The sequence below is a fragment of the Scardinius erythrophthalmus genome (genome assembly GCF_964197995.2).
Source record: "Scardinius erythrophthalmus genome assembly, chromosome: 12".
Taxonomy (NCBI): Eukaryota; Metazoa; Chordata; class Actinopteri; order Cypriniformes; family Leuciscidae; genus Scardinius; species Scardinius erythrophthalmus.
In genome coordinates, this window is record NC_138232.1 from 11,630,075 (window position 1) to 11,654,627 (window position 24,553).

Below are 24,553 nucleotides of genomic sequence, written 5' to 3' on the forward strand. Positions count from 1 at the left end.
AATTGTGATTTAATCTATATCTGAAATGTGACAGTCTAAGTCTGATTGTGTGAAAGAAGAAATAAAGGGAAGAGGAATACACCTTGTGATGCTGTCCTCTAAGGGCAAATTTAGTTATGTAACAGCAATGGACAAAACTGTCCACTGTTCAGCAGTCTGTGTGTGTGTGTGTGTGTGTGTGTGTGTGTGTGTGTGTGTGTGTGTGTGTGTGTACTATGTAGTATGTATTTGCATTTATTAGGTTGTATTAGGATCAATTCCACATCAAAACACCAACACCATATCCACAACACGTCTTGTTTTTGAATTACCATGGTCAGAAATTAACCAAATAAAAAAAAGTCCTTCATAAAATACATATCCAACTCTTGCAATGTAGTACTCAGTGAGTGTATATACGCCTGAAAATGACAGAAAATACTAGCCATAGACAAGCATTTATTTTGCTGAATACATGGAGCCCTCTGCTGGTTAGAAAAATAAACTGTAGAACTTCTGTTATGTTTTTCTAAACATTAATTTGTTTTAACTTTAAACTAATGGTTCCATGACACCCACTGATCGAAAGTGAAAACTGCTCGTTTAATTTAATTGGATTGGATTTCACTGAACATCATTAATAAGACTGATCGCTGACTTTGAATTCTTCCCATTTGGCCTTTAAAAATAAGGAAGGCTCTGAGAAAATCTCTTAAGGTGATTTGTTTTTATTTATTCTTTTAGCCTATCATAAATATTTTCAGCTTTGAAAACAAGACCAAGACGGTTAATAATGTTGAGAACAGCCTCTCAATTTGGCCTCGCTGCTTCGCTATAATCAATAATATAAGAGCAGAATTTGATTTTATAATCGCTGAAGTGGAAACTAATGTATCTATAACAATAAAAAATAATTAAAATGTCATAAGTGGACGTCCATTTGCTCTGGATACATTAAGGAAGCAGGCGCAAGCCTTTTAAACCGGAAGTACACGATCATTTAATTTATTGTTTAGCGTTCCCCCTTTTTAACTTTCTTCATAAAACTTAAACTTTCTTTATTTTTGTCATAACAATATTTATTCTTAATGATATGCTAATTATTTAAATGATACAATATTTTTAAACGTAACTCAATTAAATTAAATTAATTTACACAAAATGAAAACAAACACTTTAAATGCTAATAATCTAACCACTTGAACAGTTAGCTAAGTTAACTTTTAAAATATTTTCTTTACTTTGTAGACCTACATATAAAAAATCGAAGTTAAATTCTTCTACAAAGAGACACACAGCGGCCGTTTGATCAAATCACACGACGTGAAACAGAAGATCAACTCGCTGTACATCTGACGTGTAGTAGAGTCTGTGTAGTGTTGACGTGTCTCTAAAGCGCTCTCCTCCCTTCAGCTCACTCGCTTCGGTCTTTCTCTTTTACCCGGGCGGCGAAGCGCACCGGCAGGGCTGTACTATCCGTTTACAGCTCGCTGGGACTCCAGATAGTGACCGTGATTTCAGGGAACCGTCACCATGGGGAGTGAGTAGATGGTTTTGAAGTGTTTCTCGTATGTTTAATAGAGTTAATGAATGTAATTCTGCTGTTATATCACACTCGAGTTCTGTTAGCATTATTAGCATGCTAGCCAGACAGCTTTCTTTGATTTGGGACCTGAAAGAATGGTATCAGATTCGTGTACTTTTTCATATTTATTTAGATCTATCTTTTACTGCAAGTAAAATGTTTCTCAGTTCCTCTATGTTTGGTTGTGAGTCGTATGTGAATTAACATTTATATTGCTTTTCTGGCAATTGAATGGTAGCGGGCAGCTAGTGTTAGCCTGTTAGCTACTTTCTTTACACATCTGCATGGCTTTGTATTACTACAGAGTTGTAAAGGAAACCTTCAAATATATAGGCCTATAATTAAAATAAATTTAAAGACTAATATTGGCATACCAACTTGTTTAGAGTTAAGCACTAGTTGGTTTGCCAGACCAGAGGGAAGCGGTCAGATATTACCCAGTCCAGCAAATAGGCTGGTTAATTGAATCGAATTGAACTTGATAATTAATTGGCACTTCATTAATACGCATTACACAGATTCAGAGAAATCGTTGTGTTATTAGGTCTGTTGTACTTAAAAGTATTATTGTATAAAATGTCGAAACTGTGAGTTTAGCCTGTCAGTTTAATGATGACGACGCTTTAGATTGGACAGCATCTCCCTACTGTTGTCCTTGGGGAAGAAAGTCTTTTCGTCAGTTTTTCGTTAATCTCACTATAAACAATCTTCGCCTCATATTGAGGTGTTATTATGTAATGTTGGAATATGGTTCAGTGGATGTTAAGTTGCATTTAATTAAATTGTAATTTAATTTTATGGCACCAAATCAGTGCTTTGTGTAACATTTCTCTTGTTCTTCCATTTCTAGTTAAGTTCTTGGAGGTAATAAAACCGTTTTGTGCGGTTTTGCCTGAAATCCAGAAACCAGAAAGAAAGGTACACCACAAATATTATATGGATTTTTATTTATGTATTAGATTACACTTGTAAAAACATGCATTTTAAACCCATACTTCTGCTTTTCTATCAGATCCAGTTCAGAGAAAAGGTGCTATGGACTGCCATCACATTATTCATCTTTCTTGTTTGCTGCCAGGTAAGTTTGATTTCTCAATGTATGAAAAATGCACTTAAGTACTTGCTAATGCTTAAGTGCTCCTGATATGTTTAGTGTAAAAAAAAAAAAGTTAGGAGCTCATATAATGTACTGTTTTTCTCTCTCTCTCTCAGATCCCACTGTTTGGGATCATGTCTTCAGATTCAGCAGATCCATTCTACTGGATGAGAGTCATCTTGGCCTCCAACAGAGGTAAGTCTGTTTCTGTACATGCAAGATTATGATTTTATGGTTTGCAGTGTTCAATTCACCATTGATATTATTGGTCCACACTACCACCTAATAGTCATGTTCATAGCTAGTTTATTCAAGCATGTAATATACACTGCTGTTCAAAAGTTTGGGTCAAGAGAGAGAAATGAATACTTTTATCCAGCAAGGATGCATTAAATTGATCTCAATTTTTTGTAAAAACATTTGTAATGTTACAGAAAATTTCTATTTGAAATAAATGCTGTTCTTTTGAACTTCAAACAATCCTGAAAAAAAATGAAGCATGTTTTCCACACTATTATTTATCCCTGCAACTGTTTTCACCATTGATAATAATAAATGTTTCTTAAAGCCCCAAATCAGCATATTAGAATGATTTCTGAAGGATCATGTGGCACTGAAGACTGGAGTAATGATGCTGAAAATTTTGCTTTGCATCACAGGAATAGAATCATATAATAATTATTTTAAAATCATTTAAAATCTTATTGAGCCCAAACTGAATAACTTTTACCAAGTTTGAGTAAAAGCAGTTTAGTCAATTTTCATCGATGCTCAATGATTACCTATAATTTGTGAATGGAATATGTTTAGTTGGTTCTGTGGTGTTCTCATGATGTCAGGTATTGGGGGTTGTCCATTCTATTAATGACTGTGTTTTTCAGGTACTCTGATGGAGTTGGGTATCTCACCCATTGTGACGTCTGGTCTGATCATGCAGCTGCTGGCTGGAGCTAAAATCATTGAGGTCGGAGACACTCCTAAAGACAGAGCGCTCTTCAATGGAGCTCAGAAACGTGAGATTTTGTTTTATTTTTAGTGTTTTGCATTTAAATAGTTAAATATTATGGAGTTATGGATTACAGTTATTATAATGATGGTAATGGCAATTATTTGAATGTTTTTCAGTGTTTGGTATGATCATCACCATTGGCCAGGCTATTGTGTACGTCATGACTGGAATGTATGGAGACCCTTCAGAGATGGGTGCTGGCATCTGTCTGCTGATCATCATTCAGGTAAAAAAGCATGCTCAATACACAAAATGATGTGAAATTTATTTGTCATATGGAGAGGCGTTTCTTGGGCTTGTAATTAGAGAGTTTGTAAATTAATAAAAGACTTGATTAAATCTGTGTACTCTTCCCGTAGTTGTTTGTGGCTGGTCTGATCGTGCTGCTGCTGGATGAGTTGCTGCAGAAAGGTTACGGTTTGGGCTCTGGTATCTCTCTCTTCATCGCCACAAACATCTGCGAGACGATCGTATGGAAGGCATTCAGCCCAACCACAGTCAACACTGGCAGAGGTATGAGTTCAGGACGCTTCATCTTGTTTTATACCATTCTTTGGCGATGTAGACTGAATTCCATTTGTGCATATTCAGGTACTGAGTTTGAAGGAGCCATTATTGCTCTGTTCCACCTGTTGGCCACTCGTACTGATAAAGTACGGGCTCTGAGAGAGGCCTTCTACAGACAGAACCTGCCCAACCTCATGAACCTCATCTCTACAGTCTTCGTCTTTGCCGTTGTCATATACTTCCAGGTCAGTTTTTGTTATATTGTTTTGTTGCAAATTAGTTAGAGCCATAATATGCAAGACTTTTATTTAATAATCGAGCTAGGGCTGGGTGATAAAACGGTATCGGTATTTAGCGACGGTACACCATTGTCGGTAACGATCTAAAAAATGTTTGATGTAGTGCTCTATTTTCATTAAAATGCAAGCACATCGCTGGCGCGACCACCACAACGTTGCCCAACATCACAATGGCAAACGTAATGAAAGCTGAACGTGTTTTTCCAGCACTTCAAAACTCAAATATTATCATATTTAAATGTTATTTTTAATGTGATTTCCAAAACATTATTTGTTCATCCTTCAAAGATTACCCCCATTTATAAAACTAAAAGTTTCAAGATGTAGGAAAACTCACTTATTTAAAACTATTTTCTTTTAATAAATAATTATTTTAAATCAAGGAAATTTCTCTGTCTGTCTTTTTGCTGTATCGAAAACGCACCGAACCGTGACACCACAGTGTCCTATCAAACCGAACCGAGAATTTTGTGAACCGTTACACCCCTACTTACAACAGATGTTGATCTTCCTCAAAGTTTGCCTTGATTGTTCTACGTTTACACTTTTACATTGCACACATTTTGTAACATTTTAAGTTCAAGAGTTTCTTTAACGCTTACTTTATCTTAATATAAGACATAAAGAAGATATTTTTGTTTACATTTTGTTTTTGACTGCTAAAACTAATATAATTTGTTGTTTGCCTTAATAATTTGGATAAATACATAGTCAATAATTATCGATACCGAACGATATAAAACATTATATTGTGATAGATTTTTTTAGCTATATCGTACATCCCTAAATGGAGTTTAGATTTAATTGCAGCAAAATTAACTATTCAGCTGCACACCCTCAGAATCAACTACTTGATGAATATAATAAGACTATACATGTACATGTTTTTTTGTTCATAATTTCTTGATAAACATTTATATATTTATATGTATGTGTTTTTGTTTTGTTTTTGTTTTTTATTGTATTTTTGTATTGTATTTGTATTTTTTTTTATTTAGTAACTTGGGACCTTTAACAATTGTATTGGTTTCTGTTCATTTAATATTGTATATATTTTTTTGTCATTAATTGTTTTGTATAATGCTTTGGCAATATTGTACATAAACACAATCATGCCCCTGAAGTACTTTAGAATTGAAAATAAAAATGGATTAAAATTGTTTTGTGCAGGGCTTCAGAGTCGACCTGCCCATCAAGTCTGCACGTTACCGTGGCCAGTACAACACATATCCCATCAAGCTGTTCTACACCTCCAACATTCCCATCATCCTGCAGTCTGCTCTGGTTTCGAACCTTTACGTCATCTCTCAGATGCTCTCCACCCGCTTCAGCGGGAACTTTCTGGTCAACCTCCTGGGAACTTGGTCTGTAAGTGTCACCAAGGTTTTTTTTTTTTGTGTACCATGTATTGAACTTGACACCATATTTATATTGCATATCCAGGGCATGTTTATAGAGCCGGTAAGTCCCGCCCATCCGTAAAACCCCAAGTGGACCTCTAGGTTGAAAAATCGGCAATGCAAGTGAATGGGAGAAAATAATTATTTTCTGGTCCCGTTTGAATTGTGCCATGAATGTGAACATATGTTGTCTGTTAATTTTTTATATAACTTTTCATGTTACGAGTTTGACAGTATATGGTATGATTCTTCGGCTAGCAGTTGTGGAAAAGACATAACGAGAAAGACTACATGTCGCCTATGTGACGTCACTCCATATAGTTGACTTACCCGTGGTTTTCGCCAACGTCAACGATTTTGTCCTCTCCCTGAAAGAAGGCGGTGAAGTGCACCAAAGACACAGCCATGTTTAGCGGGATCCGTGAGCTAGTGTCCGTGTGCGAGTGGTGGTGACGTTTCAAACGCGTCGAAAGCAGCGAAGAGTTGTAGTCCACAAAGTGCTCTCACACAAAGTCTAACCGTATCAAACTTCTACCCGCTAAATTCTAGCATTCTTTACACGAAAAATTATATTAAAAATTCACAGACAACATATGTTCACATTCATGGCACAATTCAAATGGGACCAGAAAAAATGTATTTTCTCCCATTCACTTGCATTGACGATTTTTCAACCTAGAGGTCCAGTGGGGTTAGCGGAAGGGGCGGGACTTACCAGCTCTATGGGAAACAGTCGGATATAGAAAAGAAAACCTTCCTTAAAGCATATCTATTTTTTGTTGTAGGATACATCATCTGGTGGTCCGGCTCGAGCCTACCCTGTGGGTGGTCTGTGTTACTTTCTGTCTCCTCCGGAGTCGTTTGGTTCTGTGCTTGATGACCCAGTCCATGCAGTGATCTACATTGTATTCATGTTGGGATCCTGTGCCTTCTTTTCTAAGACCTGGATTGAAGTTTCTGGATCATCTGCCAAAGATGTGAGTCACCAGCTCTTGTTCATTTATCAACACTTTATTTGATTATTTGGTATGAAGTTGTAATGGTTGTGTGTGTGTTTTAGGTGGCCAAGCAGCTGAAAGAACAGCAGATGGTAATGAGGGGACACAGAGAGACGTCCATGGTTCATGAACTCAACAGGTGAGCTACAAACACACTTGCTCTGTAAGCTTAGCTTGTAAATACTTGATTATCAGGACCTCCATTCATGCTTTCTCTTTCTGTTATTCAGGTACATCCCCACAGCGGCAGCATTTGGTGGACTGTGTATCGGAGGGCTTTCAGTAATGGCTGACTTCCTGGGTGCCATCGGCTCTGGAACAGGAATCCTATTGGCTGTTACCATCATCTATCAGTACTTTGAGATATTTGTTAAGGAACAGAGTGAAGTCGGCAGCATGGGAGCGTTACTCTTCTAATCAAGGACACTGACAAATCACACACACATACTTGCTGACACCTTGTAAAACACTTTTATTATTTTTATGATCGTTGTTGTGTTTTCTTTTTTTTTTTTTGGTGTGATTTGAGCGTTAAAAATGGTCTGTCACGAGTGCCGTCTTGGGAGAACGTGTTCTTAGCCTCTAGTTCAGGCCGAGTTTGTTCTCCTATTTGTCAGAAGTGGCAAAATGTTTCTAAAATTCAGTGATGAAGCTGAACTTCAGTGATGGGACAGTAAAGATGGACTCTGTGAGCTCTGACTAGGAATATTCAGGAATTTTCCCTTTTCATCAGTCTGTCCTTCCTCCGTCTCCATAAATCCCTTCATTCACCCTTTGCTTTATTTCCTGTCTGAACCTAGTTATGCCTGTTAAAAGGATTTTCCAGAAAGTATTGCTAATGCTTGGTGAGTGATTTACCCAACACTGCCAATTTTGTCTCCACACACACACACACACACAGACACACACACAAACAAACTGTCTCTGTTATGTCTCAGTTTGTCAGTCATATCAATCTTACATGTGAAGCTAACAGGCTTCTTTTTTTTTTTTTCCATAATAGCTTTTGTTTAGTGTAAGGCTCATAACATATTTAATCATAGAAATTGTGATGGTTTAGTAATAGCTAGAGGTCTGAGAACCAAACAGAGGTGCCTGGTTTCCAGTCAGCAGAATAGCTTGTCAGTTCTAAACAAGACCGCATCACAACAGAGGAAATGCAATACAGTGTGTGTGTGTGTGTGTGTGTGTGTGTGTGTGTGTGTGTGTGTGTGTGTGTGTGTGTGTGTGTGTGTGTGTGTGTGTGTGTGTGTGTGTGTGTGTGTGTGTGTGTGTGTGTGTGTGTGTGTGTGTGTGTGTGTGTGTGTGTGTGTGTGTGTGTGTGTGTGTGTGTGTGTGTGTGTGTGTGTGTAAACACAATTAAGCTGGAATCCTTTTGTACAGAACACATCAGTGAGAGCTTCATTGGCAGACAGAGCTGGTTACACCTAAAGTCTGTATACTTTCTAAATTAAGCCCTTTTTACTGTATCATTGGGTGTCTGTATATGACATTTAATGCAGTGCGCAACCATGTAAAATAGACCCTTTTTCTTTTTTTTTCTGACTATGTAAAAAGAAATGTTCCGAACAAATATATTCAGCAAAGACTGATCATTCTCAATAAAAACTCATTTTTTGGGAGATAAGATTGTTTCATTTGTGACTGTGAGAATGGCTAAATACACCTTTAATGATTAAACATGGCTCAGATTATTTCTTTTGGCATTTGAAATAAAAAATTTAATTATGCAGGTTTCTGTAAAATGTCTAAAGTACCTCACAAGCCCTCTGCATTGTGTTAGTTATGTTTAACTGAAAGAGAATTGCCATGTTTTAGGAACTAGAGTATAATATGGTTTATGGCGTTTTCCTTTTCTGAAATTTTGGCAAAAGCTGATGGGATGTTCAGAGTTTGTGTTTGTGACTTATGTTTATTCATATTTAAGAGTACTGTTCGTTTCAAAGGCTCCTTTAAAGTTTCACAACAATTATAGTAAAGTAAATTGTTTTCCAAAAACGCGCACTCAAAAGAATTTTTTATTTATTTTTATTTTTTTTTTGCAGGCATTCTGAGAGGCAAAAAATGTGGGGCCCTCGTCTACTGTATATGACGTCATGTTTTTCAGTTCTGCTTCACGTCCTCCTGGCGTGAAAGCGGCATGCGGGGAAAGATCAAAGTCTCTTCCAAGTCTTTGCGACTCGTCTTTTGATCGTTGCTGGTGATCCGGGCTCTTTGGTACCGCAATATATTGATAACAAAGCGCCGTAAAATCTGCGCAAGCACTGCATTATTTCTGCTAAATTTCCTTTACAAATTATTAGTAAAAAAAAAAAAATGACTGCAATCAACGGGGAAGGTAATACCTATTTTTTACAGTCTATGGGTAATACAGAGTAAATTCCTGAAATGTGTGCGGTATTCTTTCTTCTGTTTTTCTGTTGTCTGTTACTCGTTGAGTTCCAGTATGCCACACTAAAATACGTTTTATTATTATTTGATGATTTTTATTTCTAGTATTTTATTTCAAGAATCAAGGGTTGTATTCCCTGTCAGTGACGAATAGATTAACTGAAAATGTTGTAAAAAGGCACCTATTCTAGGAAAAGCATCATTGTCCACACCACAATAATATTTTTTAGACAGAAATAACATTAACATTACACAGTGTAACAAAAATGAACTGTAAGAAAATTTAGTGTGATGGGGAAATCACTGTGTAAATCTGAATGTTGACCTTGGAAGTAGTTTTACCACAACTTTATTTATTTTTTTATTTTTTTAACAAATGAATACAATTATTAACACCAGTGATATGAAATAAAGGGACAGGTTTTATTTTTAAATATATATTATATGTGACGTATTTACTAACTAACTATTAATTGTCTTCATGAACTCTTTACAGGAAAGGACCAAGTCATATTTGTTACCAAGGAAGAGCATGAAATTCCTAGCACTGTGGAACTGGTTGAGGATGATGCAAATGAGGACAATGAAGAAAAAGGTGAGAGTTAGTTCATCTGCTAATTATATATCGATAGAAAGAAACACTTCCTTCTTCAGATTCAGTATAACTTTGTAACTTTATATCTACCTCACTATCTCTGTGTATTCAGGTCTCATCTTGCCGAGTGGTGAGATAAACTGGGATTGTCCGTGTTTAGGTGGGATGGCAAGTGGAGTATGTGGAGAGCAGTTTAAGACAGCATTCACCTGCTTCCACTTAAGTCAAGAAGAGTTGAAGGGCTCGGACTGTCTGGAGCAGTTCAATAGCATGCAGGAGTGTTTTCGTCAACATCCTGAACTGTTCCCTCAGGAAGATGATCTTCAAACTGCAAATCCTGGGCCAGAGTCAGAGCAAAAAGATTCCCCTTCTATCTCTGACTTCAGCACAAGTGAAGAGTCTGGCCCTCTGCCTTCACAGTTGCCCATAGCTACTTAAAACTGTAGAGATCCATATTCCACGTATTATTTTTTACTAAAATATATTTATATCTGTTTTAAGATGAGACATTAAAAGGGAGACGAAGACAATGTTTACTTAAATGTAGAAACATTACATGGATTATATATATTTTTCTAAACGTTTTATGATTAGGTTAAATGACATCCTGATATTGAAAAAAAAAAAAAAATGGTGAGAAGTCCAGAGAAATAAAGCATATAAAGAAAAAAAATGGTGAGAAGTCCAGAGAAATAAAGCATATAAAGGATGTTTTGAAAAACTTTTTTTGTGTATTCTGGGAAATACCATCCTCATATTTATAAATCCATCCTTTGGATACATTTTGTCCTTTTTTTAGTTTTGTGTTCTATTTTGTTCCAATTAACATCTTAATCCAAGTGTAACTTTGTTACATATTGACAAGCATTACATGTGAAAGTGTGATTTTAAATCTACCGAGACAGTGTGTCAAACATGTTGCTTGAGATTACAAGTGTTTGTGTGTACAATGTGAAATCATATTTTGATTAAAGATTATAGACACATCAATTATATAGTTTGCCCATTTAAGAATAAATGTATATAACTGTTTGTGCTTCTTTAGTCAAATGGTATCAGTAATGTAAAGAAAGGTTTATGAATCAACATAGTGTCACGGAATAGTTGAATGTGAGACGAGGATTTAAATGCAGAGGAAATTTATTAGTAACTTGCAGACAGGGTACAAAACTCAAAAACTCAGATAGCAAGCGGGAAGGAAACACCAGGAACAGGTAACCTGGACAACGAACCAGTACAGGACTACAAACACAGGGAGGCTAAATAGGGGAACAAACAAAGGAGGGTAACGAGAAAGACAGGTGGGACAAATTAACCAATAATCAGATAACAAGATGGGAGGGGCTAGACAATAGACAGGAGAGCACATGGCACAAAACAACAAAACACCCATGTGCAGCACAAGACAGGACAGGCATGTGACACGGCTCAGGAACTGGAACCGACACCACCGGCTCAGGAACTGGAACGGACCCCGGCTCAGGAACTGCAACCGACACCACCGGCTCAGGAACTGGAACGGACCCCGGCTCATGAACTGGAACCGACACCACCGGCTCAGGAACTGGAACGGACCCCGGCTCATGAACTGGAACCGACACCACCGGCTCAGGAACTGGAACCGACACGACCTGCTCAGGAACTGGAACAGACACCGGCTTAGGAACTGGCACAGACACCGGCTCAGGAACTGGCACCACCGGCTCAGAAACAGACACCACCGGCTCTGCGGCGGTCATTTTCTCCGAAGACACAGGCTCGGCAGACGTGACGTGAACAGGCTCGGCGGCGGTCATCTTGTCCGAAGACACAGGCTCGGCAGACGTGACGTGAACGGTCTCTAGCTCTGCAGACGGGACGTGAACGATCTCTGGCTCGGGAGAACCCATGTGCTTCTTCCATGCCTGCAGAACGGCCAATGCGTAGAAGGTGAAGACAGTCCTCTTGGCCATGGCAGGACTGATGGTGGGAACGGTAGGCTCCGCGATAGTCCTCCTCCTCCTCCTCCGCTGTTTACGAGGTTGTGGCGGTGCTGCCGCCTCTTTGGCCACCACCGGACTTGAGACCCCCGACGTCGGGTCCTCTCGGACCAACGGGCTCGAGACCATCGGAACAGGGATCACTGGACTCTGGACCACCGGACTCGGGACCACCGGAACTTGGACCACCGGAACAGGGACCACCGAGACAGGGACCAGCGGTGAAGGCTCTGCGCTGGACGGGTCCACATGCACATGGCTGAAGAGCGATTGGACCCTGGAATGACGTTGGGGTTCCTGACGACCATGTCCCCCTCTACGACCTCCCCGAGTCCCAGAGAATCTGGTCAAGCGGGTTCCCTCAAAGCGTTGCAGGTGAATAGGAGCTTTAGAAGAGTTGCCAGTCGCAGTACTGGGCTTACCTCCTCTCAGCTGACCGCCGTCTGCCATGGTCTCCTCAGTCCTTTGAGCGCACCTAGCGAAGTAGTCAAACAAGGAAATTCAAGATCCTTTATCCTCTCCTGGAGAAAAAATCTCGCTCCGCACATATTTTGGCTGGTTCGTTCTGTCACGGAATAGTTGAACGTGAGACGAGGATTCAAATGCAGAGGAAATTTATTAGTAACTTGCAGATAGTGATGTTACGTCTGACACCGACGCTCCGAAGCTTGCTTCAAACTCGAACGGTCCTTGCAATGAACCACTGCTTCGGAGCTTGTATCATTACGTGAAAATGACTTCTGAAGCAAACACACTGGTTCACTCCTGTAGTGAACCAACCACCTGACTGCTTTGACAGCCCAATCCAGTGTTGACAGTTTTGAAACCTGGCGGCTGTATTTCTTATAAAAGTGAAGCCAAACCATGGCAACACCATGGGTTGTATTAGTTCTCTAAAGCTGGTGAAATTGTTTAAAAAAAAGAAATCACCTTTCACCTAGGGTGACCACCTGCTAATAAGCCCAAGGGGGGACAAGGGGTATGTTTCTGAGGGACAATGTGGGACACTGCCTGGCGCGGCGGTGCCCCCACCCCACTGGCAGACTCACTGATAGTGGTTTACCCATTTCTAGCACATACCACCTTACATGGTATATTAATAATGCCCTATTCTACTAAACATGTAATTGCTGATGTATGCTCATGAATAGGCCAACCAATGTGTATTTTTTTCTAAATAAATATTTTGAACATTCAATGAATTGACAGATGTACTTAAGATTTACTATTTAATTTTATTTATTTTCCATTACAATGTATTCACTTTAAATAAATTATAATATAAAATTATAGGATTAACAGGAATTGTAGTTGCTCAACAACACAGGAAGAGTAAAAAAAAAAAAAAAAGTATTTACAAAAAAAAATACGATTGACGTATTCCCCTCCATGTCCGATTGAGAAGGACGTTTTGCAAAGGTCACAAAAAGCCCTCTCTGTATCCCCCTCAACACCTTTGAGCCACAAATATTCATTTTCCCAGTCTTTTTAATTGATGATGGCGGTGCCTCTCAGACTCAGCCTCTTTATCCATTTTTCGAATTGGAAAGCGCGCATCTAAAAGTTAATTCCCAGTGTGTCTAACGTTAGTACTATGCGCGTGCGTGCGCTGTCATGACAACAACGAAAAAGTTGACAACAACCTCAGCAGTTCAACTGAGGGGTGGGTGTGGCAACAATAGCGTGCTGAAATGTCAAGTACCGTAATGTTCGTTTGTCTGCTTGGGGCTCGAGGATATAGAGCGACCAACTTTTTTTTAGCAAGCATAGATTATGCGTGACACGGTCTCAATTTGCGGGACGCATGAATTGGGCTTCAAACGCTGTGCGCGCACGCGCTACGCGGGACGGGTGGTCACCCTACGTTCACCAAAGACTGTGGAGAAAATAATATTTCTGAATAAAAAGCATACCATTTAATGAACACTTTGTCTAAGCCTTCTGCATGTACCCAAAGCACACCCTCTGCCACATTTATTTATTTATTTATTATTAATTAGAGAACATATGAACATTGTTACATAAAAACATGCATCAAAGACAGAAACTTAAAGTAGTTACACAAGCACATCCTTTTCAACATACAAAAATATCAGTCCCACCAGTTAACAAGTTATAGAGTTCTGCTTCCCACAGCTAAAGATAAAGATTTCACACACGATACTGCCCTGCTAAAAAAAACTATAGAAACCATTACAGAAATTCTATTGGATTTAATGGTTTTCATGGGAATTTTATTGGTTGTAATGGGAATTATAGTGGTCTCTATGGGTCTCTACTGATATGTGTCAAGGGTTCTATTGATGGGGGCATTAAATCCTAATGGAATATGTCCCAAACACACTACAAAAAAGATTCTGTAGTGGTTTAAATGGTGAAAGCCAATGGTTCCTATTGGTATTTTAATAGAAACCATTAGAATTTCTGTGATGGTTTCCAACTTTTTTTAAGCTGGTCTGATCTTCTGTCCTTGTCTAAAGAAATAATTACACACACACATCATGCTTACTGTTTTATTATCAAGGTGAACACATGAAATTCATCAGTATCTGTAAAATTCACCTACATAAATGAGTTTCACAGCACTAACACTGTTTCAGCTTTGATCGCCTCGGTAAACACGTAATAAACGGGGCGTTAACATATAGGCTAAGCCTACTTGCATTTTATGGTTGTCAGCTTTGTTGCATTGCATTTACTTCACCAGGAGATGGTGCTGCAATTTCTATCTGAATGAAGCTTCGAGTAATGAACCATTTTCAACACAATTGTATCAGAAAGCAATAATGCTTCGAAACGCTTCATTTGGCCATCACTACTTGCAGACAGGGTACAAAACTCAAAAAGCAAGCGGGAAGGAAACACCAGGAACAGGTAACTTGGACAACGAACCAGCACAGGACTACAAACACAGGGAGGCTAAATAGGGGAACAAACAAAGGAGGGTAACGAGAAAGACAGGTGGGACAAATTAACCAATAATCAGATAACAAGATGGGAGGGGCTAGACAATAGACAGGAGAGCACATGGCACAAAACAACAAAACACCCATGTGCAGCACAAGACAGGACAGGCATGTGACACATAGTGGGTGCAAAAGTTTGAGATTACATGACACAAGTTGGGATTCAAAACGTTGCCTGTATTCCACAAGGCAGATTAAGGAGAGACATACAGGTTTGGAATGACATGAGGGTGAGTAAATGATAACAGAATTGTTTTTGGGTGAACTATCCCTTTAAGGGTTCTAGAAAATTCTGTCAGCCAAGTAGGCCTATCTACTAGTACTGACATATTTGAACGATATGTAAAAAAAGAGAGGTACGACCCAGAATGAGGCTTCTTGAATGATATATTTTGACAGCCAGCATTGAACATGGTGGAATAAATGGCTTTAAAATGATCAATGACCTTAAATCAATCATCCAAGGTCAGTACAATGAAATTAGTCGTGTTTCTGAGCTAGGGTTTGTTTTTATGTTTTTGGGAGAGTGCCACATCATGTCTGACTTGTTCAATGATTACCTGAAAGAGATATCCGAAGTTTCTTATTGGATAAGACTAGATAGAAAACCAATAAACTGACCAATGGACTGATGGGGAGGAGGTTAGAGGGTCAGCAGGGCAGTGTTCATATGAACCTCTGTGATTCTTCCTAAAAATTTCACACTAATCCAGTGAGAACGTGTAAGTATAAGCCTCAGCTCACAGAGAGAACTTTTCATTTGATTTCTGCTGTTTTCATTTCTTTGTCTCTCCTCTCTGAATGCAGGAGTGATGTCCAGTCTAAAGGAGATCTGTGCGGGACTGCCTCTTGATCCTCTACCCCTGAACCGTGGGAGAGACCCCAATGTACCTCATGCACCTGTCCGAACTCCAAACCTCACCCCAGCAGAAGAACGGGTGGGTCTCTCACACCTATGCTCCGTCATTTAATTATTCAGAATAAATGAATATTTATCATTAATAAATAAAAATTAGCAGAATGTCCGAGTTGCTTTGTTTCATACAATGAAATGGAGACCAACAAGGACAAAAATCATAAAGTATTGTAAATGTATGACTTTTTGTGCTGTATTCCAAGTTTTCAAACGATAACTTTATACTGACAAATCACACAGCAGATTTTTTTAAGTTTATTTATAATTTGACATAGTTGTCACTCAAAAAGCAAGGCTGTTTACAACCCCCCAAACATATAATATAAATATAAATATACAGTACAAAAGTTTGGGGTCAGTAAGAAAATAAATGAAATACTTTTATTCCGCAAGGACACATTAAATTGATCAAAAGTGACAGTAAAGACTTTTACATTGTTACAAAAAAATCTATATAATTCAGAAAACATTTTACAGTTTCCAAAAAAAAAAAAAAAAAAAAAAAAAAAAAATATATATATATATATATATATATATATATATATATATATATATATATATATATCTCTGTGAGCTGAGGCTTATACTTACACGTTCTCACTGGATTAGTGTGAAATTTTTAGGAAGAATCACAGAGGTTCATATGAACACTGCCCTGCTGACCCTCTAACCTCCTCCCCATCAGTCCATTGGTCAGTTTATTGGTTTTCTATCTAGTCTTATCCAATAAGAAACTTCGGATATCTCTTTCAGGGATAATAATAAAAAATGTTTTTTGAGCACCAAATCTGCATATTAGAATGATTTCTGAAGGATCATGTGACACTAAAGACTGGAGTTATGATGCTGAAAATTCAGATTTTCTATCACATGAATAAATTACATTTCAAAATATATTAAACTAGTAAACACTTTTGTAATTTGTAAAAATATTTCACAATATCACAGTTTTTATTGTATTTTAAATTAAATAAATGCAGCCTTGGTGAGCAAAAGAGACTTGCCGACCCCAAACTCTTAAACTGTTGATGAATTTAAATGAATTGGGATGTTTTAAATGCTTCAGGTCCACTCAGTGGTCAGCAATGGTTAAAAAAATACAGAATCTCCCTAATCTTTCCACTCTGCGAGTCCTGTCAATCATTAAAGATAAGAGTCTGAATTTCGAACAGAGAAAGGGAAGAATGCTCAGTAAAAGAGGGGTTGAGGGACAGAGACTAAAACATTTTGTAAGTTGATTGCATCATGATTACTCATTCTCTCTCTTCAGTTAATCTTTACTGGACTCACCTGTTCTGGGTCTCTGTCATCATAGTGTCTCTCTGTCTCTGTCTCTCTAGCTGGCTTTGAGGAATGCTTTGAGATACTTTCCTCCTAGTCTGCACGCGACTCTGGCTGCAGAGTTTGCGCAGGAGCTCAGGCAGTATGGACACATCTACATGTACCGCTTCTGTCCTGCACTGTGTATGAGGTACAACAAAAGCAATTGCACAGCATATTTAGGCAACTGTATTGATACGGTATGTCTTGACTATGGCAGTTCACACCAAATCCATGACTACATGTGTGTTACAGAGCCTATCCTATTGATCAGTACCCATGCAGAACAAGACAAGCTGCTTCCATCATGCTTATGATTATGAACAATCTGGATCCTGTTGTAGCACAGGTACATTTTCACATTTTGTATTATGTTTTGATGTAATAGTCAAGAAATTGCAGCAGCTTCATTGCAGTATCAGCAAGTGGGTCTGTTCCTGACTTCAAGAAAATATGTTATAGTGTAATGATCTCCAGAACTGCAATAAGCTCTGATTTTAATACTTATCTCTCAGTTCCCACAAGAGCTTGTAACGTATGGAGGAAATGGACAGGTGTTCAGCAACTGGGCGCAGGTAAAGTGTGAGATTTTTATATGTATTTATATATTACTTTTATTACAGCTATATCTGTCTGTGTTATATTAAATTATAATAAATTAAGTTTATTGTTATTATTTAAGTTGATGTAACGTTTATTTTTAAGTCCAGCTGTACTTATCCATCCACGAGGGGGCGTAAGGGTATAAATAGCGCGTGAGGTCTCAGCCATCAAATGCTGATGAGTAACGCTAACACACACACACACACACACACACACACACACACACACACAAAAAAACACTAACCTGTGTCACGTCTCCGTTTCTCCTGTTTATTCAGGGTTTTAAACTGTCCTCACTTCCCATGTCTTGGGACTTGTAATATATTGTAGTTGATATGTTGTAAATACTTTTAGTTTCTTTTTAAACAGAGAGAACCAAGTGAAAGTGTTGGGCTCAGCAATTCAATTGGCAATTAATGTACATTGTGTTTATTTTTTCGTATACGTAGTTCTGGCTGGTATTTAACTATCTGAGCACCATGACTGAAGAGCAAACTCTTGTGATGTACAGTGGTCATCCATTAGGTCTCTTTCCCAGCCTCCCCTCTTCTCCACGCTGTGTTATCACGAATGGCATGGTAAGATACACACAGGCCATTCTGCATTGAGAATTGGATATAAGTAAGGGAAGGGAAATACTGTTTATTTTCTGTTTCTTCTTGTGTGGTTTCAGGTTATTCCAAACTATTCTTCCAGAGAGGAATATGAGAAGATGTTTGCTATGGGCATTACCATGTGAGATTTCACCAATACCTAATAACAATCTTAATAGGCTCTTTTAGAAAATTTGCTTGTACATCATTACCATTCAAAAGTTTGGGGTCAGTGAGATTTTTCAAATAAGTCTTATATGTTCACCAAGGCTGCGTTTATTTGATCCAAAATACAGTAAAAACAGTAACAAATGTTTACTTTCTATTTTATATATATATATTAAAATGTAATTTATTCCTGTGACGGCAAAGCTGAATTTTCAGCAGTCATTACTCTAGTCTTCAGTGTAAGAAATCATCCTGATTTGCTGATTTGGTGCTCAAGAAACATTTATTATTATTGTCACAGTTGAAAACAGTTGTGCTGCTTATGGAAACCATGATACAATTTTTAAAGGATCCTTTGTTGAATAAAACAATTACATTTTTTAAAAGAATCTAACCAACACTTTTGAGTGGTAGTGAAAATTTTATAAAATTAAATGTGGTTGTGATTTTACTGCCATTTAAATGACCTTTAATGCCTTACAGTCCACATTTATCAGAACTGAGCAATAGGATAGTGTGCATAGTCATGTAGTGTGTATGTTTCTCTGTGTGTACGGTCAGGTATGGACAGATGACCGCTGGAAGTTACTGTTACATTGGCCCTCAAGGCATCGTTCATGGCACCATGGTAAGAAGAACATACAGAACTAATAAAAATGTGTTATCCAAAACTTACACAAAAATTTACTAAAAGAGTATCCTCTCTGCCTGTTTAGTTGACAGTGCTTAATGCAGGTCGAAGATACTTGGGCTCAGATGACCTGAGGGGTCGTGTGTTTGTGACATCTGGTCTGGGTGGCATGAGCGGAGCACAAGCGAAGGCAGCAGTCATTTCTGGCTGTATAGGGGTCATTGCCGAGGTTAGATGACGGTTGTGTATGCTTACTGTTACCTTACCATCTCAATGAATACTTCAAGCCAATCATTACATTCAGTTTTTGGTTAAAAGCAAATTGACTATTGACTCAATTTATTACAGTTTAGATTCACTCAAAGAGAAAATACTCTAATTTGAAGGGATAGTTCAGCCAAAAATTTAAAATTCTGTCATCATTTACTCACCTTGATGCTATTCCAAACCTATATGAATTTCTATCCTCTGTGGAACACAAAAGAAGATCTTTTGAAGAATGTTGGTAACCAAGCAGTTTTGGTCCAGGACTCCTTTTGGTCCATGTTAGCTGTAATAACTTACTAAATAAAAAATCTTCACATTTAAGTTCAAATTGCACCCCACCCTCAGACCCCTGAAATGATGCAAAGCCCTAAGTACACTATCATAACTGACCTCTACAGGTTGATGAAGCTCCCCTGAAGAAAAGGCATGAGCAGGGCTGGCTGATGGAAGTCACTAGTGATTTGACCCACTGCATCAAACGCATCAGGTACAGTGTGCAAGAAAACATTGAAAAACATTGAGACTTACAGACATATCTTAAACTTCTATTACTTCATCTCATAGAGAGGCCAGAAAAGCAAAAGCGGCCTTGAGTTTAGGCTACCATGGCAACATTGTGGATCTCTGGTAAGTCGTGTACTTCATATACTCTATTGTTTGCGGGTTTTATTTAGTAAATCATAAGTGCAATATGTTTCAGGGAGTGCCTCTTCCAGGAATATAAGAAGACAGGAGAGTTGTTGGTTGATTTGGGTTCTGATCAGACATCACTTCACAATCCCTTCAGTGGAGGATATTACCCAGTGCAACTCACCATCGGACAAGCCAATCAGCTCATGAACACTGACCCCCAGTGCTTCAAAACCTTAGTACATGAGAGGTACACACAAAATACATCTTAATGCCACAAATAACTAAAATTAATTTAAATCTACATAAGCTCCAAACTCTCTTGTGTAGTCTTTGCAGGCAGGTGGAGGCCATCAATAACTTGTCAGATGCAGGGATGTTCTTCTGGGACTATGGCAATGCTTTTCTCTTAGAGGCCCAGAGAGCAGGCAAGTAAAGAGTAATTGCCACAAAATAAAGCATGACACGGTGATCAGGTATTACTCTGACGGGGTGTAGTGTTCAGTTACACTGTGTTTTAAGGTGTAATTGTTACAATGTAATTATACATTCACTACATGTACTTAGGGTTTGGTTTAGGGTTAGTTGCATGTAATTATGCATAATTTATAGTTATTATAGTAACTACATATAACATGTGTAATAAGGACACAGTAAAATAAAGTGTTACCACGTATTCTTCTCTCTCTTCAAGGTGCGAAGGTAGAGAAGAAAGGGGGAGGGGCTACTGAGTTTAAATATCCCTCATATGTCCAACACATAATGGGGTAAGTGATCATCCGCAGGCCAACACACGTCAATCAGAGACTAGTTTTAATCTTTGCCCCTTTCTGTAGGGATATTTTTTCACTGGGTTTTGGGCCATTTCGTTGGGTCTGTACCTCTTGTGACCCTGCTGACCTGGCTGAGACTGATGCAATCGCCACTGCTGTACTAGAAGAGATAAGTTCCACAGTAACTGAACGTGTCCGACAGCAATATAGTGACAACATCCGCTGGATACGTGAAGCTGGGAAACACAAGATGGTATGGCTCACAGACACCCAACTGTAAATAAATAAAATAAAAAATCATATTAATTTTGTAGTCACATTAATTTATTTACCCATCGATTTTGCACATATATTGAGAGCTAGTGTTGTGGATGCAGCATAACACAAAAGCAAACATTTACTAATGCCATTGTAAAAATGTGCTATTCAGCCAATTTATTCAGTCCACAAAAGTGTCCAATAATAGCGGGTTATACAGCAAGTATTATTCAACTGGCCATGTGATCTCAACATGTCGTCCACCATGAGGCAGGGTTATCATGGTTAACTAAAACTAAAACCTTACAGTAATGTATGTTTTAAAAGTACTGAACTTTAAATAAATAAATTGTCTTAAAATAATGTTTTGTGTGTTCAGTTTGCAATTTTTGCTTTATCTGGTCTCTTTTGTGTTTAGGTTGTGGGTTCACAGGCCCGTATTCTCTATTCGGACCAGAGAGGAAGAGTTTCCATTGCCTTGGCAATAAACCAAGCCATTGCTAAGGGCAAAGTCTCGGTAATTTACGTGTGCATACTACCGAACTCATTTAATTCACGAGTTCATATCTACATATAATTAGTACAATAAGTTTATGCGCATTTGGCGTGCTGTCCGGGGGGAGGGCTCCGAGCTCGGAGTTAGGCCCGAACCCAGAGTTCTCCCCCCTGTTGGTAAGTGTAGATGGAACTGTAAGTGAGGAGATGGGGTGGAGGAGGGATGCTGACAAACTTTCAATGAACAGAGATAGGTCTGCTGTGAATTTATACTCTGTCATTGAGTTGATTACTGATTAATCTCCAGCTGTGCATAATTTGGTTAATTATCTGAACCTGCTCCTCCCGAACTTTGTTAATAAAACATCATTTATGGTTCATTAATACACACTTTGCAACATATCAATGCAACTGTCTCCTCCCCCCTCAGGCTCCAGTAGTCATCAGTAGAGATCATCATGATGTCAGTGGGACGGACAGCCCCTTCAGGGAGACCTCCAATGTTTATGATGGCTCTGCCTTCTGCGCAGGTACACAAAGACACATCTACACCATCTTTCAAATTATTATGCAAGTGACATATCAGTAGGATCTCAGTACAATAAACATTCAGATTTTAGTTTTTCAACTACAGTGTTTGTTTGTTTTATTTCTCAAATATTTTAGATAACTGGTATAAATCTCAAGACAGGTTTGTTAAATAGTTTGCCATGTCTTCTTAGGTAAATATGAAACCTAATTAAAGAGGTTGTTCCACATTATTAAGCAACACAATTATTATTATTAAGTCACAGTTTTCATGCAATATGGGGAGGATGAAAGATCTTTCTGAAGATGAAAAGCATGAAAAGGTGCAGTGTCTTGCAAAAAGTATTAAAAAAACGAATATTTTGTACTAATATTATTGAACTGTCCAAAGATTTGTGAGTGATTTAGAGCACAGAAGCACACGGTCAGATAATGCCTTATTAAGGAAGGTTTCTGTCAAACAAATTAATTGTATTAAAAGAGCAGCTGTAAAAAGCCACTGTCGAGCAGCAAACCGGTATTTGAAGCTACTGGACTCTCTCCATTCTCTCCAAGAACCTCTCCATGCTGGCTGGCAGTTGTGCATAAAGTGCATTTCAGACCAATCAGAATTAAGTTTTCCAGAGAGACTAATTAATAGATTCATGTCTGTGCATTTATTATAGACATGGCAGTGCAGAATTTTGTTGGTGATGCATTCCGTGGCGCCACATGGGTTGCTTTGCACAATGGAGGCGGAGTTGGATGGTATGTAGAGATTTGATTTGTTATTGGTGAAAATTAATTATTTTCTAGTTCTAGATAAAACATGTTACTGATTTCTTGCTATTTTGTATTATTGATTGAGCAAAAAAACTTTTTTGGAATAAAAATTTATCATAAAAAAGAAATTAGTTATTAGTGCTTTAATTATTGACTCTGTATTGGTTTTTTTTAGGGGAGAAGTGATAAATGGTGGTTTTGGATTGGTTCTGGATGGTTCTGAAGAGGCAGGGCAGAGAGCTAGACTAATGTTGAACTGGGATGTCTCTAATGGGGTGAGTGTGTCCGTCTGTGTTTATTTTTATATATTATATATTATATTATATATATAAGAGTTCAGATGCAAAAGCCTCTAAGTGCCATCTGAAATCTTATAGAATGATCATTTTTATCAAGCTTGTATATTTAAGTTCAGTAATTTCACTTAAATGACAATTAATAGGTAATTTTCATTGCCATTTAAGTGAAATTACTGAATTTAAATATACAAGCTTGATAAAAAAAAGATAATTCTAGAAGATAATTTCAGATGGCACTTAGAGCCTTTTGCATCTGAACTCTTCATATATGTATATATGTGTGTGTGTGTGTGTGTGTGTGTGTGTATATATATATATATATATATATATATATATATATATATATATATATATATATATATATATATATATATATATATATATATATATATATATATATATAATATAAAAAATGCATATACATGATTATACTGTTATAGCCTGTGTAAATAAATACTGATGTGTATATATAGGTGGCACGGAGATGCTGGTCAGGCAACGCTAATGCTTATGAAGCGATTCAAAGTACCATGGAGGATCAGCGTCAGTTGAGAGTCACAATGCCCAACCCAGTTCAGGAAGAACACATTCTGGATCATGCACTGCTGGGATTAACTAAACTCCACATTTAAATATGAAATTATGCATTAATATGCAACAGAATGTCTATACACTTTCATCTTATCTTACCAGAAAAAAAAAGTGCACACGTACTGTTCTATTCACTCAGGAAAAATGGACAATGAAATGCATATATAGACTGTAATATTATAATTCTAGTCAAATTACAGCAACGTTCAAGAGTACCCTGAACTAGTCCATTATTTACAGCTACTTTTGAATTTGATGTCATGAATGAAAACAACTGAAAGCTATAATTGTTCACTTTCGAAAATGTATTTCAGTGAATTGGTTTAAATTAAGTATTTGAGGTAGGCCTACCTGATGTGTATTTTATGTTTATAAAATAATAAGCTCCCATAAAGGTAAAACTTGTCCTGAAAAATAAATCACTAGGGGCCAAAGTACATCTTTTGCACTATTGCAATTATAGCTAGTACATGTCAAATGGTATTGTGGTAGTATCGTGCTACAAACAAAAGTATTAAATTCAGATGCAAAACTGAAGGTTTGACCTTTGAGTAAGAAGAATGGGAGTCATGGATACAAATGTCAACATGCCACCAATAGACTTTAGTTACTTCACAGCTTCAAGAAATGAGTGGCGTTGAATAAAAATCATGATATGTTACAATTTAGCGTCCTCTTTATTTTAATAGCTTTAGGATTTTTTTTACACAGTGTTAAAACTTCAATAATGGCTCTGGGGACGGAGTGCTTACAGGGTGATCCGACGCTGGAAGAGGAATTCAGGCGGTTAAAAAAACGTGATTTGACAGAGACGTACCTATTTCAAATGGCATGTGGTTCGTTTAGACCACAAAAATGCAGTGGAAGTGCCTTTAGGAAGCATATCATGGATAGGGTAAAAACCTTTCCCGCAAC

At 37.9% G+C, this 24,553-nt stretch overlaps 3 protein-coding genes across 4 annotated transcripts; all 3 read left to right on the forward strand.

The window, feature by feature from the left end:
- The first annotated feature begins 1,381 nt into the window (after positions 1-1,381).
- On the forward strand, positions 1,382-8,500 carry sec61a1a (SEC61 translocon subunit alpha 1a). The gene is made up of 12 exons (XM_081379899.1): positions 1,382-1,519; positions 2,415-2,482; positions 2,577-2,642; positions 2,777-2,855; positions 3,542-3,673; positions 3,786-3,895; positions 4,029-4,182; positions 4,261-4,421; positions 5,646-5,843; positions 6,661-6,852; positions 6,936-7,012; positions 7,104-8,500. Exons 1-12 carry the CDS (start codon positions 1,513-1,515, stop codon positions 7,288-7,290), a joined length of 1,431 nt encoding a protein of 476 aa, XP_081236025.1. The 5' UTR covers positions 1,382-1,512; the 3' UTR covers positions 7,291-8,500.
- Positions 8,501-8,989: 489 nt separating this feature from the next.
- On the forward strand, positions 8,990-10,924 carry chchd4b (coiled-coil-helix-coiled-coil-helix domain containing 4b). Its single transcript, XM_081379943.1, has 3 exons — positions 8,990-9,211; positions 9,761-9,859; positions 9,972-10,924. Exons 1-3 carry the CDS (start codon positions 9,190-9,192, stop codon positions 10,295-10,297), a joined length of 447 nt encoding a protein of 148 aa, XP_081236069.1. The 5' UTR covers positions 8,990-9,189; the 3' UTR covers positions 10,298-10,924.
- A 3,967-nt stretch (positions 10,925-14,891) lies between these two features.
- Positions 14,892-24,300, forward strand: uroc1 (urocanate hydratase 1). Of its 2 annotated transcripts, none has more exons than XM_081379881.1 (20): positions 14,892-15,034; positions 15,612-15,742; positions 17,061-17,191; positions 17,296-17,389; positions 17,556-17,615; positions 18,093-18,221; positions 18,317-18,378; positions 18,966-19,032; positions 19,121-19,264; positions 19,701-19,789; positions 19,867-19,929; positions 20,003-20,182; positions 20,263-20,360; positions 20,627-20,699; positions 20,769-20,958; positions 21,382-21,480; positions 21,889-21,988; positions 22,652-22,733; positions 22,924-23,023; positions 23,521-24,300. In XM_081379881.1, the coding sequence occupies exons 2-20, from the start codon at positions 15,617-15,619 to the stop codon at positions 23,677-23,679; spliced, it is 2,046 nt and encodes a 681-aa protein (XP_081236007.1). In that variant the 5' UTR covers positions 14,892-15,034; positions 15,612-15,616; the 3' UTR covers positions 23,680-24,300. The 2 variants fall into 2 exon arrangements, with proteins under 2 accessions (XP_081236007.1, XP_081236008.1); XM_081379882.1 differs by lacking the exon at positions 14,892-15,034 and adding an exon at positions 15,506-15,526.
- Positions 24,301-24,553: the final 253 nt, after the last annotated feature.

Excerpts from the sequence above, each read along its gene's own strand:
- chchd4b (XM_081379943.1), top strand. The coding sequence starts at position 9,190 with ATGACTGCAATCAACGGGGAAG. Across the intron at positions 9,212-9,760 it reads GACTGCAATCAACGGGGAAG|GAAAGGACCAAGTCATATTT; the intron begins GTAATACCTATT and ends AACTCTTTACAG. Across the intron at positions 9,860-9,971 it reads TGAGGACAATGAAGAAAAAG|GTCTCATCTTGCCGAGTGGT; the intron begins GTGAGAGTTAGT and ends CTGTGTATTCAG.
- uroc1 (XM_081379881.1), top strand. The coding sequence starts at position 15,617 with ATGTCCAGTCTAAAGGAGATCTGTGCGGGACTGCCTCTTGATCCTCTA. Across the intron at positions 21,989-22,651 it reads TGGCTCTGCCTTCTGCGCAG|ACATGGCAGTGCAGAATTTT; the intron begins GTACACAAAGAC and ends CATTTATTATAG. Across the intron at positions 23,024-23,520 it reads ACTGGGATGTCTCTAATGGG|GTGGCACGGAGATGCTGGTC; the intron begins GTGAGTGTGTCC and ends GTGTATATATAG.
- sec61a1a (XM_081379899.1), top strand. Across the intron at positions 4,183-4,260 it reads CACAGTCAACACTGGCAGAG|GTACTGAGTTTGAAGGAGCC; the intron begins GTATGAGTTCAG and ends GTGCATATTCAG. Across the intron at positions 4,422-5,645 it reads CCGTTGTCATATACTTCCAG|GGCTTCAGAGTCGACCTGCC; the intron begins GTCAGTTTTTGT and ends TGTTTTGTGCAG.